The 14,755-nt window shown below is 42.3% G+C and overlaps 1 protein-coding gene across 1 annotated transcript; it reads left to right on the top strand.

Moving 5' to 3' along the window:
* The first annotated feature begins 3,184 nt into the window (after positions 1–3,184).
* Positions 3,185–4,821, top strand: LOC146176533 (sulfotransferase ssu-1-like). The gene is made up of 2 exons (XM_084581002.1): positions 3,185–3,656; positions 4,247–4,821. The coding sequence occupies exons 1-2, from the start codon at positions 3,201–3,203 to the stop codon at positions 4,667–4,669; spliced, it is 879 nt and encodes a 292-aa protein (XP_084437128.1). The 5' UTR covers positions 3,185–3,200; the 3' UTR covers positions 4,670–4,821.
* The last annotated feature ends 9,934 nt before the right edge of the window (positions 4,822–14,755 follow it).

Raw genomic sequence — 14,755 nt, 5'->3', positions numbered from 1 at the left:
CGGACAAGGTTTATCGAGACGAGTTCTTCAATATCTAAGGCCTTCTCTCTCTTCTCAAGGATGGCGCGACAGTGCTGCCCCCTCGCGCATACAGCACTGGCCTGCCCCGGTAGTGGAGGCGGCAGCCACTTTAAGCGTGTTCGGACATTGGGAATCCAGTCCTTCCCTGTGCTGCAACATCCGCTCATGGCGTCTTCCTCTTCAGCACATGACTGTATACACTTAGGTACGCTAAAACGTGCTGCTTCACCTACATTCTTGTCAGGATAGTGTCTCTACGTGGCCGCGTGCGCTTCTCCATCTTGCTGCACTTCAATGCAGTCGCAGATACAACTGCTTATGACATGCTGTGGAGTCTTATGAAAGGAGAGGCAGAAGCGACTTGCGGAAGGTGATCGGTTTCCGAGTTGAATGCTAGAGCTGAAGTCTGCTCGTTCTTGATGACAGCGTGCTGTGACATTAACAATTTCGGGATTATATTTAGCCTCAATTACGGGAAAGGCAGTAATTCTTAAAAAGTTAAATATGTAACGTGGAGTGAGGGGACCAAACAGCATATACCAGGTGGTAATATAAATACTTCCTACCAATACTCGCTTGATTTAAGATCGTGCGAGCGTCTCCTTTGTTAATGTTCGCATTCAGCTGGTGTGCCCGATATATATTTGGAAAACAATGTCACTTCGTTTAGACATATTAGTATATCTTTCTTTCATTCTTTTACCTTATAATCAGTTACATTCATGATTACATTATTATTTCTTATTCATCTGCTTTCCATGTTGCCAGTGGCTTTTGGCTCGTTCCGTATATATCTCATTAAGAGCCCCTCATTTTCCCTACATTTGTTCGCCGATTCTCCTAACGCGCCCTAGATTCTTGCATTCTTCATGCCATAAGAAACGTTAACAGGTTATCAGGCAGCTGCCACCTTTCTCGCTAGAACACTAACCGCTTGATATTCAGGGTAGCACATCACGTTGCACTTCCATCATTATGGATGAAGCTGGCTCAGGCTAACACACTCAGAAATATGTTATACGCTGTAGAAATACAAAATGACTTATTCGGTATCCAATAGCGGCATGTTATTCCACTTACTAATGAATTATTCTGTGACTAGGTTACTATTTCGGAATAATCAAAATCAAAAATCCCCTACACTTTTCGTGATCTGAGAGGCTTTTGCCTCCTTTTCTATGGAGAGCATTAAATGAAAAGACGATGTTAAAAGCACTGAGGCATATTGTATGTCTTCCGGTCCCCAAAAGCAAATTAGACAACAAAAATACACAATATTTGATAACATAGAGAGCGAGATTCAAGGCTCCTCACGTAATCTTCAGGCAATAGTTTGGTCCTCGTGATCCCATCATCCTTGTGATCCCAAGGGTCTTTAAGGAAATTAAAGTGATGTGATGATGTGATTTTGTTATTGTTCTATTTTGCTTAAAACGGCATGAACTTACGTTGGAGAGAGCAAAGTGCAATGTTTGTAAATGGGATGGCAGTTATTTGAATGGGCAGTATAAAAGAAATGCGGAGTCAAAAGTTGTGGAGGTGCACAATTAGGCGCTCCGGCCGACATTATTCTTGGATTCGTCAAGACCAATTTTAACAAAACATCAAAAACAAACGAAACGAATAGGGACAAATTGACTAAACTTCGCAAGTATAGACCGCCTATAAGCCATTAACAGCACATCATTGTAATAAATACGCCTCAAGGAAACATTTTGTAAATACCCTAAAGGTCTATAACACTGTAATTACCTGTTTAAACTTGGCTTGCAATGCACTGTGGCGCGCATTCTTTATAAACAAGAAAACATTTCTTAGAACCACACTAACTGTTGGTGGCAGCTCTTCATTAATACCGTTTCTTGGGCTAGTTGGTTCATACTTGTACTGTGAAAAAACTGCGCCGAACTAAACACACCACAAGAAATTAGACGAGACGAAATCACTTGTCTCGTCTTCTTTCTTGTGGTCTGTTTAGTTCAGCGCAGTTTTTTCACAGTACATGGTGGCAGCTCCCTTACAATTGTCGAATCATTTTTTTTCTCTCTCACTGTGCACGCCATAATGTTTTATATTTTCGAACGCGCTACGCGCCATCTCATTTATTTAGCATCACCGAGCTCTGCGTAGTCATGGCAAGAGTAGCTCGAAACCTTGCAACACGTATGTCATATCACCCGCTGAATGCTTAAATATTACATTGTGCTTTTTTCCTCTTGACTACATGATCCCTTTGTATACTAATTAGTCCGCAGCACTCAGGAATGACGAAAGGCTCAGTCGTTTTGGAATACTAAGCCTTCTAAAAATCCGATTCATCATAATGACAACAGAATTGCAATGAACCCCTTGATTTTACATTAGTATAACCATTTCAATGTGTGCAAAAGAGCTCATGTCTTTATGTAGGAATATGCGTTCAACTGCATCTTAGCCTGCCATTTTCGCATTATTTCGTTAGGCAAGCAATTCAGTTTTAAAAACACTCGAGTGTCTGAGCAATATACACGCAATGTGATTATTACGCTATATCATTCTAATGAGCAAAATTATCTTCGAAACAGATGGATTTCATATCCACGAGGCTTTGAACTCTAATAAAATTTGCTTAAAAAAAAAGTGCGCAACGCGAGAGAGATATGTCAAGATATGAATGGTGTTCGCTTGGCTTACCTAAATCAGATCCATTTATCCGAAAAGCTCCATAGATAACGAGTCGCATCTTACTTATCATTCCTTCAGCTGAACTGAAACGAAGTGCGGTATCACCTGGGGCTTTCTGCAATAACCTACATACAAAATGGAAATGTGCGCTCAGTCAGACTTTTCAGGAATCTTTTAGAGCTGCTAAATCTGGCAAACCGAAAATTTACTAATGAGGATTATTTTTTCCAAGAGCAAATGTTATGTTCTGACCATAGTTGAGTCAACAATTCTTCCTTTTGTATTGCTCTCTCTTTTTCTAATACGGGATTCCAGTGTCAAAGTTTCGGCTCTTTGACCTTATTCTATTAATGCTCTGCACAGACAAGTTATTCCTGAATGCAGTTGATATTTCATTTAGGCATTAATATATGTGAAACATTTGTCTCCATAGAACTCGACCCTCTAATTTTTAACCACAAGTTTTCTTTATTTTGCTGCCTTTTTTACTTTTAGGAAAAAGCTCCTAGTCCATAATGGATGAAGACTCATACATCGACGTGGACGGCGTGTGGATGAGCAAGTTATTCCACGAAAAATCAATCCGATCGGCCTTTAAATTTAAGCCGCGCCATGGGGACATCATTACTGTAGCTTACCCCAAGTGCGGAACCCACTGGATACAGTTTATTGTCAGAAACATCGTCACTAGAGCAAATCCTGATAACATTATCATTGAGCACGGTCAGAAGTTCATTCTGCTTGAGTTTATGGGAGCCGAGTCTGCCGAAAAACCATCACGAAATGGTCCTGTTGCGACCCACCTACCGATGAGAGTGTTTAGACCAGTGCAGCATGCGAAGTATATATATGTCGCCAGGAACCCGTATGACTGTGCAGTTTCCCTTTATCTCTTGTTGAGAGGCTTGACGCCAAAGACGGCCACCGACATCTCATTTGAGAGGTTCCTCCCAATGTTCCTGAAAGGAAAGGTAAGCACTAATTAGTCTCTTACGTAAGAGAAATGGCCTTGAAAAGTCCATCTTCACACAGTTGCATCTATTCTTACCCATTTTCACGAACGAGAAGCCTGCGAAGCATGCATCAGAACGCGAAGATGAAATACCATTCTAAATTACAATGTAAATGCAATCAGTTGTAAAATCAAATTTTGCAGCTAATGCTGCCAACAGCTATTTCTGGGCTCATTTGCTTGGTTATCTTTTTGTTTCCTTTCGCTTTAATTCTCCAATCGTGCATGTTTTCTTAAGTCTCCTGCCTTTTGTTTCAGCAGCGATGCTATAACCAAATGCATCATCGTACAAATATGTATTTACAGAGATTCTTTGACATTTGCTGAAGTACGATTTGGGAGAGGGAAGATCAAGTACTACCTGCGTATTTTGGACTCTATTGTGACTAACTTTGTTATTGCTATGTATCGTTTGAGAGGAAAGCTAACGGACAGTGCGAAAAGGAACCATTCCAAAACTTTAAGATAGGTACTTCAAGAAATGTTACCTGACAGTTTGGAAGTGAAAGTGAGCTCTGGGTTTTTCTGATACACTGTTCTTTTATACAGGTAATATATGGCAACTACTTTGACCACCTCATACCTTGGTATCAGCGCCGCAATGACAACAACGTCCTGTTTATCACCTATGAACAGCTGAAGGAAGACTTCAGAGCTCAGGTGCTGAGAATTGGCGACTTCGTAGGCAAGGAACATGGCGACGCTCTGCGTAGGGATGGCGCTCTCCTCAGGATGGTCATAAATGCCTGCAGCTTACAAAATATGAAGGTTTTCTTCAAAGACAAGCTAGAAGAAAAGCTGGCAAGACTTATTGAGGCCGCAAATGAACCGTCGCTGCCAGTGGAGAATCTGATTAACTTCAAGAAGGATCAAGCAAATATGCACGAGTGCTCTGAATTTGTGCGGAAAGAGATCATAGGTGACTGGAAGAACTACTTCACGTCAGAGCAAATCGAGCACACGAAGGCTTAGATAGAAAGGAAGACGCAAGGAAGTGACGTGATGACTCTCTGGAAAGATTGCGGCCTGCCGTAAACACCAGATAGTTGGAAACCATAGTGCAGATATATAGTCGGGAATTATTGCAGACTGCCTGTCGCGCATTATGAAAAAATATTTCGAGAAACAAATGGAAAGAGTGAAACACACAGAAAATATGGTGACACATTACATACTTGTCTCCAAGTAATACCTGAGTAAATGTTTTGGCTTCAGTTTTCTGCAAACAAAATAACAAGATACCAAGAGTTTTTTTGAAAACTTTTAGATGTAAAAATACTGGGCCTCTTTGTAGCCTCTCGGAAACTATCATGGTAGCAGGATTCTTATCTAAACCTTCCCTCCTGTGCATATAAACACCAGACATATTTACATGCGCAAAAATAATTTTCAGTTCAATAAAGAGTGTTTAAGATAACTTTCTATGTAGTCTATCCCTAATTCACCTAGGTATTTTTCATACCTTTCGATGCATCGCCAACACTTATATTTATTAATGGAAATTTCTAGAACACTCGGATCTCGGTGGTACGGGGCCTATAAGCGGTTATGATAGCATGATGACTTTGCCAATGTCACGAGGCCTAAAGACCATTGGATTTTATGTTTTAGTGACTAGGCTAGAAAAGGTCCATGGATAACCCCACGTAAAAAGACTGGCAGAGAGGATGACGAACCCGAATGCAAGGAAAGAGGACGGCGGAACATGTTGTCTGCATTCGCCATATTCCTAGCAGACCGCTCTCGATCTATGCTTGCGTTGCTGGTATTGCTGACCTGCGGCTGTAGAGGGCGTGAATCTATTTAGAATAGGTACTCTCTGTGCCTTCTTTCATTTACCTCTCTACCTCCCTTTGTTTTCCAAAAAGCAGTGACTATGACCTCCAGAGACACGTACTGGAAAACAACGTAGCGTTCAACGGCTGTGATACCTTCCCTGAGTAAAAAGTACTTCAACGGTTGCAGGAGCCCACACCGACCATGTCGAAAGATTCCGACAGGAAGACTATTAGATGTCTCTGAAAATAGGCTACTTTTTGTAGGACTCTTTCTTTTAAATAAGTACTGCAAACAACTTTACCATTTGGTAATTAGGCTATTCCCTATAATGAAAGCTATTTTGAGGTATTTTCAGTAAAAATGGTTTTTCATCGTCATTTAAAAATTTATTATAGCCCCTGAAATTTCTACCCTATTTTACGAAAGCACTCCAGATTGAGAAATAAACTAAAGGGGATGCATTTACGCACGTATCACAGTGCACATAGAAAATACAAAGATATGCTAATGGAGGGTGAAAAAACGTTAATTGGGGCTTTCTCCTCCTTCCAACATCAGCATCAACAGCATGCTTTAAATTGCGCACAGGCTACTTTCACGAGAGTTGGGCAGCGTCGCCAACGTCGTGCGACGCAAAACAAGATCACGCAATGTCCATAGACAGTCGGTTTGAAAATTCGTTAAAACGTCAAGTTGGGCTAGTTGGTAATTTCTTGTTGGAATCATTTTGTAGCGGTAAAAACGCGGACAAAAAGAACACAAAACACAAGGGACACCCGCTAGTTTTTTTTTTTTTTTTTGATGTACGTAACGTGTAGATGATAACACAAATACGGCGAAAGGACAAGGCCCAAAGAACTAGATAGAAACTTCGTTAAAACATCAAGTTGGGTCAGTTGGTAATCTCTTGTTGGAATCTTTTTGTAGCGGTAAAAACACGGACAAAAAGAACACGAAACACAAGGGACATTCGCTAGTTCTTTATTTTTTTTGGATGTACGTAACATGTAGATGAGAACACAAATACGGCGAAAGGACAAGGCCCAAAGAACTAGATAGAAACTTCGTTAAAACATCAAGTTGGGCCAGTTGGTAATCTCTTGTTGGAATCTTTTTGTAGCGGTAAAAACACGGACAAAAAGAACACGAAACACAAGGGACACCCGCTAGTTTCTTTTTTATTTTTGATGTACGTAACATGTAGATGAGAACACAAATACGGCGAAAGGACAAGGCCCAAAGAACTAGATAGAAACTTCGTTAAAACATCAAGTTGGGCCAGTTGGTAATCTCTTGTTGGAATCTTTTTGTAGCGGTAAAAACACGGACAAAAAGAACACGAAACACAAGGGACACCCACTAGTTCTTTATTTTTTTTTTGGATGTACGTAACATGTAGATGAGAACACAAATACGGCGAAAGGACAAGGCCCAAAGAACTAGATAGAAACTTCGTTAAAACGTCAAGTTGGGCTAGTTGATAATTTCTTGTTTGAATCAATTTGGTGTCCTTGTGTATCGTGTCCTTTGAGTCCGTCTTTTTACCGCTACAAAATGATTCCAACAAGTCGGTTTAAATTATTTTTTCAATAAATACTTCGATTTTTTATAATGGTAGCCGCTTTTCGAATCCCTTCTACCAAGTGCCAAATATCCTCAATTTTCAAGCTTTGTCAAGATTATTAGAGGGATTTGCTTTCGGGTCGTGCTTTGCAGCCCCTCCAGACCCTGTGGAAGTTGCAGGCACTACCAAACTTGTGAGGACAAGAGTTCCGCAAATACTTGATATATTTGCTGCACTTCCCATGCATAGCCAATGCATAACATGACACATCCAAGTAACCTTGAGCTACTTATCCTACGCTTTCAACCCAGCTGTGCTGGTGTAATGATTAGGGCGCTAGACTACTGTGTCCAAGGATGTGGGGTCGAATCCTGGCCATGGCAACCGCTTTTCGATGGAGGCGAAAAGGAAGGCGCCCGTGTGCTGTGCGATGTCAGTGCACGTTAAAGAAACCCAGATAGTCAAAATTTCCATAGCCCCACACTACGGCGTCTCTTATGGCCTGATTCACTTAGGGACGTAAACTCCACAAGCCACACCAAACCTTCGCTTTCAAGCTGTCAAGACAATAAACCGCCACATCCGGTGATTTGCGAGATTACATCTGTGGGAACCTTTTTCTACCTTTAGTGAAAATACTGCAGAAAGTGCATATACATCGTCCAGGCATGAGAGGCATCCGTTACGAAAACGTAAAAAAAGTTACGAGAGACTTTATCGACTAAATGTAGTGAAAGGCAAAGGCCTGAGTACCGCATTCTGCTACGCAACTGGCACTAATGAGGAGTTAATTAAATGATTAGTCAATAATATTTAGTCATTAAACAGGTAAGTACGTAGTTAATTAGTTTTTGGTTAGGTATTTAATGAAATACTTAATTAGTCAATGATTGGTAACCAATTAACTTATTACTATAACTTTAATAAGTTATTACTTAGCAATTGGTCATTGATTGCCATATGGTCATATAAGGATGCATTCGCGCATATTGTGGTGTTGCTCTGTGATTGGTCGAGATCTCTATGACGAGACCTCTATGACCTCTATGACACATTGTGTCCACGACAGCATGAGCCATTAAAATCTTTCACCTTAATACACATATAAGCATGCGTGCTTAAGCGGACAGGCAGTGAATGTGGAGCACTATTTGCTAATAATCTTACTTACATATAACAAGCATATGGCTGTGTAAACAAATGATATACAAATAAAAATTCTAAGAAGGGAGTAATTACATCTTGACATCGACCGAATCGCAGCCATACGGCTACAAAGGAAAGCTATAGAGCTTTCTCAGAAGTTTCGTAGTTAAAGAAAAAATTGTCCTGATCTGGGAATCGAACCCGGCACCACCGTCTTTCCGGGGCAGTCGCTCTACCGGCTGAGCCACTCAGGATGGCTAGCAGATCACATGGTAGGGCGAGGGCGAATTGATCTATCGCCAGAAGAGGGAATGGTGTCGGTCAAATATTTTTAGAGGATATTTTTAGGGAATATTTTTCACCTGAAAATATTTGACCAACACCATTCCCACTTCAGGCTGCAGATCAATTCGCTCTCGCCTTACCATCTGATCTGCTAACCGTCCTGGTTGGCTCAGTCGGTAGAGCGACTGTTCCGGAAAGGCTATGGTGCCGGGTTCGATCCCCGGATCGGGATTAATTTTCCCTTAACTACGAAGTGTCTAAGAAAGCTGTATAGCTTTGTTATAGGGAATACTATAGCTAGAAATGGATTTGAAATAGAATACAGGCCACCATGTCATTTTCCTGAGCGAGTGGAAATAGGGTGTTTTATCTAGGAGAAGAAACGTGTGCCTAGTCTTTCTGAGAGAGAGAGAGTAAACTTTAATTGTTTAACGGAATAGCGTGGGTGGTTTCATTAGTCCAGGATACCATTGGCCTGGCCTTCTTCTCGAGCACTGGTGAGCAAGCTGCGCTGCTCAGAGAGACCCGTTTGGGCCAGCTCTGCCTCCCATTCCGCTTGGCTGACTGCTCGAGCTTTATATTTCTGTAATTGCTCTTTGCAGTTCTATATCATGTGAAGGATGTCCGAGACTTCACCGCATGCAGTGAATGTGTTATTTTTGAATTTTTCTGGCCAGATTTTTTGGTACTTTGCTAGGTTTGGGAATGTCCTAGCCTGTACGTGCCTCCAGGTTACTGCCTCATGTCTGCTGAGGACTTTGTGTGGTTCTGCGTATCGTTTTCTTCCTAATTTGAAGTATTGTATTAGTTCCCCGTATGTAAGAGGGGTTGAAGGCTCTGGGGCAGCTGGCGCAGGTGCCCGGAAAGTATGCCCACGGGCTATCCTGTCGGCAGCCTCGTTGCCGTCGGTTCCTTCGTGTGCCGGTATCCACAGGATTGTGTGCTTCATGTTGCCCGTCTTTTTTTCCTGCTCCATTATTCGGTGTGTCTGTTTGCATACGCGTCCCAGGAGGAAGGCACGACAGGCCTTTTGGGAATCGCTGAGTAATATGTGTTTTCTACCTTGGCTGCTTGCATGTTTAACTGCAATAGTGATTGCAACTTCCTCTGCATCTTCTATGTAGTTGTTGATATTGATCAATGAGCTGGTCACCTCTCTTCCGGTGTGGTCAACTGTAGTGGCTACTGCCACTTTTCTCCCCATATATGGACTGGCGTCTACACAGAGTATGTCGCTGTTGTTTCTAATGACGTTGTTTTGTATGTGGCGATCAACTTCTGGCTTTTTCTCTTATGCTGTTGTGTAGGGGGTCCATGTTTTTGGGAATTGGAAGGACCTGGTAATCAGCTCTGCTTTCGGGAGTGAGTGTTTCTCCTAGAGGTTTAGTTTTCCCGTCGATGGGTCGTCCCATGATGTTCAGTAGGTGTCTACCAGTCCGACTTTATTCTAGTCTGCGTTCTTGGCAGGCCAGGATTGCTTTTTTTGTGTTCTTCGTAGGTGGCCGAGATGCCCATTGCCATTAAAGCCTCATTCGATGCATGACTTGGTAAACCGAGTGCTAGCTTAGAAGCTTTCCGAAACTGCGCATCAATTTCCTGTGATTCCGTTATGGTGACGTTGTGGTACGGGAGGATATAGGTCCAACGGGGGACTATCATCGCCGTTACTATTCTGATCGCGTCCTTCTCCTTTAACCATCCGTTCCTGTTTGCTATTCTTCGAATCATGCCGCAGACCTGACTTGTTGCCGAGTCAGTAGCTTGATTGTGTGCGTTCTTTCCCCGTGGCTCTGTAGCCACATACCTAGTATGCTCAAGGTTTTTACTTCTCTGATTTCTTGGCTTTGTAGTCGGATTTTGAATAGGCTGAGAAAATATTTTACACATCATCTATCCTTTTGCGGGAAAACCCAAAGTGGACGTAAAGACCGTCAGCTGGGAGACTACAAATAATACCCCTGGCCTCGCAAAGCAGGTGGAAGTGTTTAAAGAGATAACAAGTAGTGGACCCAAAAACTTGAGATGTTGAATTCTTCTAGGTTTGAGTTTTCAATGACTAAAACTAGTAAGAAAAAGTACCATCGACGAGCTGGTAGTAACATGAATGGTAGCGCAATCCGGGACATCGCTGTAGGTCCGATGTCTTGGTTTATCGACAGGATTATCCTCTCTGTTCTATTCGTGCGTCATAGCTTGGTATAATATTTTGAAATGAGCAGTAAAAGTAGGAGCATTAGTAGCTACACAAAACACTGTAAACCGTCCAAAAGGATTTAAGGTCTAAATAAGAAACTCCAGGCCAGTAAAGCCCTGACTCATGTGGACTGAATAGAAATAGCAGCACTCGGCGTCAAAGTTGGTCTTGAGTGAATGGTTATTGATTTACTGAAACGCAATGTGCGGACAGTCAAGGATGTTTTAAAGACCAGACGCAGCCTAAAAATCATAGTCTATATTTGTGCTAGTCTGAATATGCATGATACAGCTAAAGTGCGGAGAATTTTTATACTCTTCCATGAATTAGACAAAATCTTTACAGCGCTCAGAATAAAACCAACGGGAAGATTTGTTTATTGAAAGGAAATGCAGAGAGGTTACACTGAATGATTATAATCTGGCAGTTACTCTGCACTGAGTAAGGGGAAGAGGAGAAGAAAGAGGATCGTGATGGGTGACGATGTGGGAGAATAAATGAAAAGATATACAGGCACGGCAACTTGCGTTACAAGCGCGAGTTAAGTTCCGTGCCGCCATCAAAACGGCAAAGATCCCGCACAGACTTTATGAGCAATGCTTTATCAGCAATGCGAAACGAGGTAGCAGCCGGTGACGATCTTTAACCTGAGATCTGTTCGGCGAACCAGAGAAAAATTTCCCAGAAAAGCAGGCAAGCTTTTGCACTCAATGCCTGATCAGCTTGAGGGTATACTGGATGCTCATATTTATCCATACATTATCTTTTTTGATTGTGTGAAGTTCAAAGGTTTGAAAATTACAGCCCGATCTACAACCTGTCCGGTGCATCGTAGGCATTTAATAATATTGTCAGTATCAGTCATACCACTGGAAATTACCTGCATCAAATGTGAAGATTGATTTACGTTGAACTCGAAAAAGAAGCGTATTTTTACAGCGAGAAGGAAGTAGCAAATAGTACTGAACATAAGACATCGCTATAAAATAAATCCTCAATTGCGAAGACAAGACAAAATGAAGAGTCAGCAGTCATGCAGTAATTAATACACTCTTAATCTGGTTCCACATACATTCCGGTTATAAGAGAAACTTTGAAAAATATTTCACTTATAAGCGAAACTCTTTTTAAATTTCCGCTTATAACTGGAATCTATGTGGAACCAGATTAAGAGTGTACTGACAGGCGAGGATGCAGGCAGGTGTATATAGAATTCTCTGAATACCTACGCCAGCTGCGCAACCACCATATTTAACAAAAGAGATTAAAATGCCAACCTAACAAAGATGGAAAACTACAGGATCGCCAGAATGCTATTCACTCCGGCTTTACAGCGCATATCGATGCGATAGCAGGAGCTTGCGCCGCGCCGGCTGCCCTGTGACCCTTGCAAGCTACCCTTGCCTCTTCACCTTCACTGCTGCCAGAAACAGTAAGCGCTGCCTTCAAAAACGCGGGGAAATGGAAGCGAATGCAGCTTCTTCTTGCCCTTGCATAAGAAGTTTAGTGCGCTTTGCGAAGAGAGAACGCCCTCCCGTACTAAAGAGCTGTGCAGTGTGAATAAAACCGTGGGAGAGTGTCGAACTTCTACACTGTCCTTTTACAGCCCCTCTACGTACCCCTCCCTGCCTTGTCTTAATATCGATCACCTCTCTTATTTCCTCTTATTCTCTTTTTGCATTATCACCTTGTTTTCATTATCACTTTGTGCAGCCACCGCAGCCTCTATGCGCCATTGCAGATGCCGTGGCAGGCAGAAACGTTTTTGAAATATTTTCAATAAAACCCGTTGACGATGACACCACTTAATAGAGCGAGAACAAGGCTAGCACTCGTCCTAAACCTTTTCTACATAAGTGTACCATTTTGTGTCTCCTGTGTCTGCCTGAATATGCACCAACAAGCCAGGCTAGTACTTCGACGCATTCAGCACCATTTGTCCACACAGGGTGCGCATCGTTACCAGGACAAGAAGCCATAGGTCTTGGCAAAGCTCCTGTTTTTCTGAAACTATATGATATTCTTGCTCATTCGCTTTTTTTTATCCCAACTGAAGAGCCTTCTAACACATCTAATCTCCTAGTTGATTCAAGCAATCGCAAACATCAGGATCGACACCGTAGCCTTTTTTCTCGGTTGACCAACGTGTTTTCATTAGACTGAGTTTCTCAAAACTAAAAAGGGGATATGCTTATCTTGGGGTCTCTTTGAGTGGACACGTATAGGGAAAAAAATTTTAGATCCGTCGACTCAAATGACACCATCTGACCCCATTTCAGCCTCATGATTGAGCTGGCAAGATCGAAGATGCCCCGCATTCCACGCGAAAAACAGCCTATAGTGTAAATCATTTGCAACATTCAAGGGCGCAAAAAAACACAGGAAAAGTGAAAAGAATGCGAAGTTTCTTGCGCCTTTAAACCATAATGATACACTGTAAACAGCTATCGCAACAACAAGTTCTCTTGAACCTGCTTACTTCACATGCAGACAATGCAGGCAAACGCACACTAACCGACTTAGAACATTTACTCAATGTCGTGCCTTGATGAGCTTTGTATTGGCGCCGACGGTGGACCTTTGTATGTATAGCCCTTTCCGGATAAATCAAAATGCAATATATTGAACTATTGCTTATATAGAACTCTCAAATATCCCCCTGAGACTGCGGCGTAGTATAGAGGAGCTGTTGACGCGTTTATCGAACTCCCTTGAGCGGTACGTTTTGTTTTTAGTTTTGGTTCACAAAGCATATGCCGACCAAGGATGAGCAGGCAAGAGGTGTCATAGAACAAATGAATATGGCCAGCACTCCTATAGAAAAATAACAAAAAATGTCAAACACTGAAATCATTGTACAACAGTTCAAAATATATAAAAAGGCGCAAGCTAAAATGGCAATACTAAACCTAAAACAGAGTGGCTCTCCGCAAAAAAAGGGAGCATTATTTACTAACACGAACAATGCTAAGAAAGTAGCAAATCACGCGCAGCCCTTCTATAGCTCCAGTCATTTCTCTTTTCTATTGCGATAGAAAGTTGCTGAAGAAAAACATTTAGCAGCGGTTGCACCGCGAATGTCAACATTTGATGGCCATAATTTGTGCGGCGCATTGCGACATGGAAGTTAGTCGTTCGAAAGTCCCATACCCCAGGAGTATGCAGATATGTGTCCGTAGGATCCTTTTTGTTTTTATCATACATTGTGAACATATTAAACAAATTGTGCTTTTTTAAGCCACTCCTGTGCCTCTGCGGAGTGAAAGGTTGAATGTGGCACTTATATCCCTTTTTTGTAGTGATAATAACATTGCTCTACTAGTAAGTGTGATGGTACCCCATACAGGTAGCCCATAATGTATATGGAATAGACTACAAAGTGGTATGGTTGGAGTTTCCATCTGACAGACACAGGGTATTCCACTTCCAGGCATAACACGGTTGCTGTATTCAAAGAGTCATTGCGTGCGACTAAATAAAACAATAAAACTGGATAGCGAGGCATGCGAAGCACCACGCACGGGTTCCTCTTTGCTTCGGTATGCGCCTGCGTCGGACACAATGATGCTTTGAATGCAGAGCCTATGTTACAGCTAGAAGTGAACAACCCTGTATAATTGTTCGTAATCTATTTATTCTGCCCACTGAGTGCAACACTAAACCACTGTAGTCATATAGAGTGCACTTGGGCAGTATTTGGCTGCTCCGCTATGCTGGCTCAGTGGTTAGGGCGGTTCACCGCTGAAACTTTGGGTACGTGTTCGAACCCAGCCCATGCGACCGCTTCGTAAAGCAGGCGAAAAGTAAACCGCCCATATACTGCGCGATATCAAGGCATGTTTAAGAACCCCAGTTTCCTGCAATTACCGTAGCTTTCAACTACAGCTTTCCTCATAGTCAAAGTTGCTTTGAGGCCATAAATTATATTGTTACGTGCCAGCAAGCAAGTAGACAGTCGACATGGCGACAGGGTGGAGGATTGTTAAATGGCTGGCCTAGCGTGAGGGCTCCTCTCGCGCCACTGCCTGTCTTCATCGCAACACTTCACGGGTACACCGAGGGATCATCCCCATCGGTTTGTTGAAGTCGG

The sequence above is a fragment of the Amblyomma maculatum genome, chromosome 10 (genome assembly GCF_055883805.1).
Source record: "Amblyomma maculatum isolate TAMU_Amacu chromosome 10, ASM5588380v1, whole genome shotgun sequence".
NCBI classification, from domain to species: Eukaryota; Metazoa; Arthropoda; class Arachnida; order Ixodida; family Ixodidae; genus Amblyomma; species Amblyomma maculatum.
Note: the sequence above shows the minus strand (reverse complement) of the source record. Positions and strands in the feature narration are given on the sequence as shown.

Coding starts and splice junctions, on each gene's coding strand:
- LOC146176533 (XM_084581002.1), top strand. CDS start 3,201: ATGGATGAAGACTCATACATCGACGTGGACGGCGTGTGGATGAGCAAG. Junction 3,657..4,246: donor CAATGTTCCTGAAAGGAAAG/GTAAGCACTAAT, acceptor TCTTTTATACAG/GTAATATATGGCAACTACTT.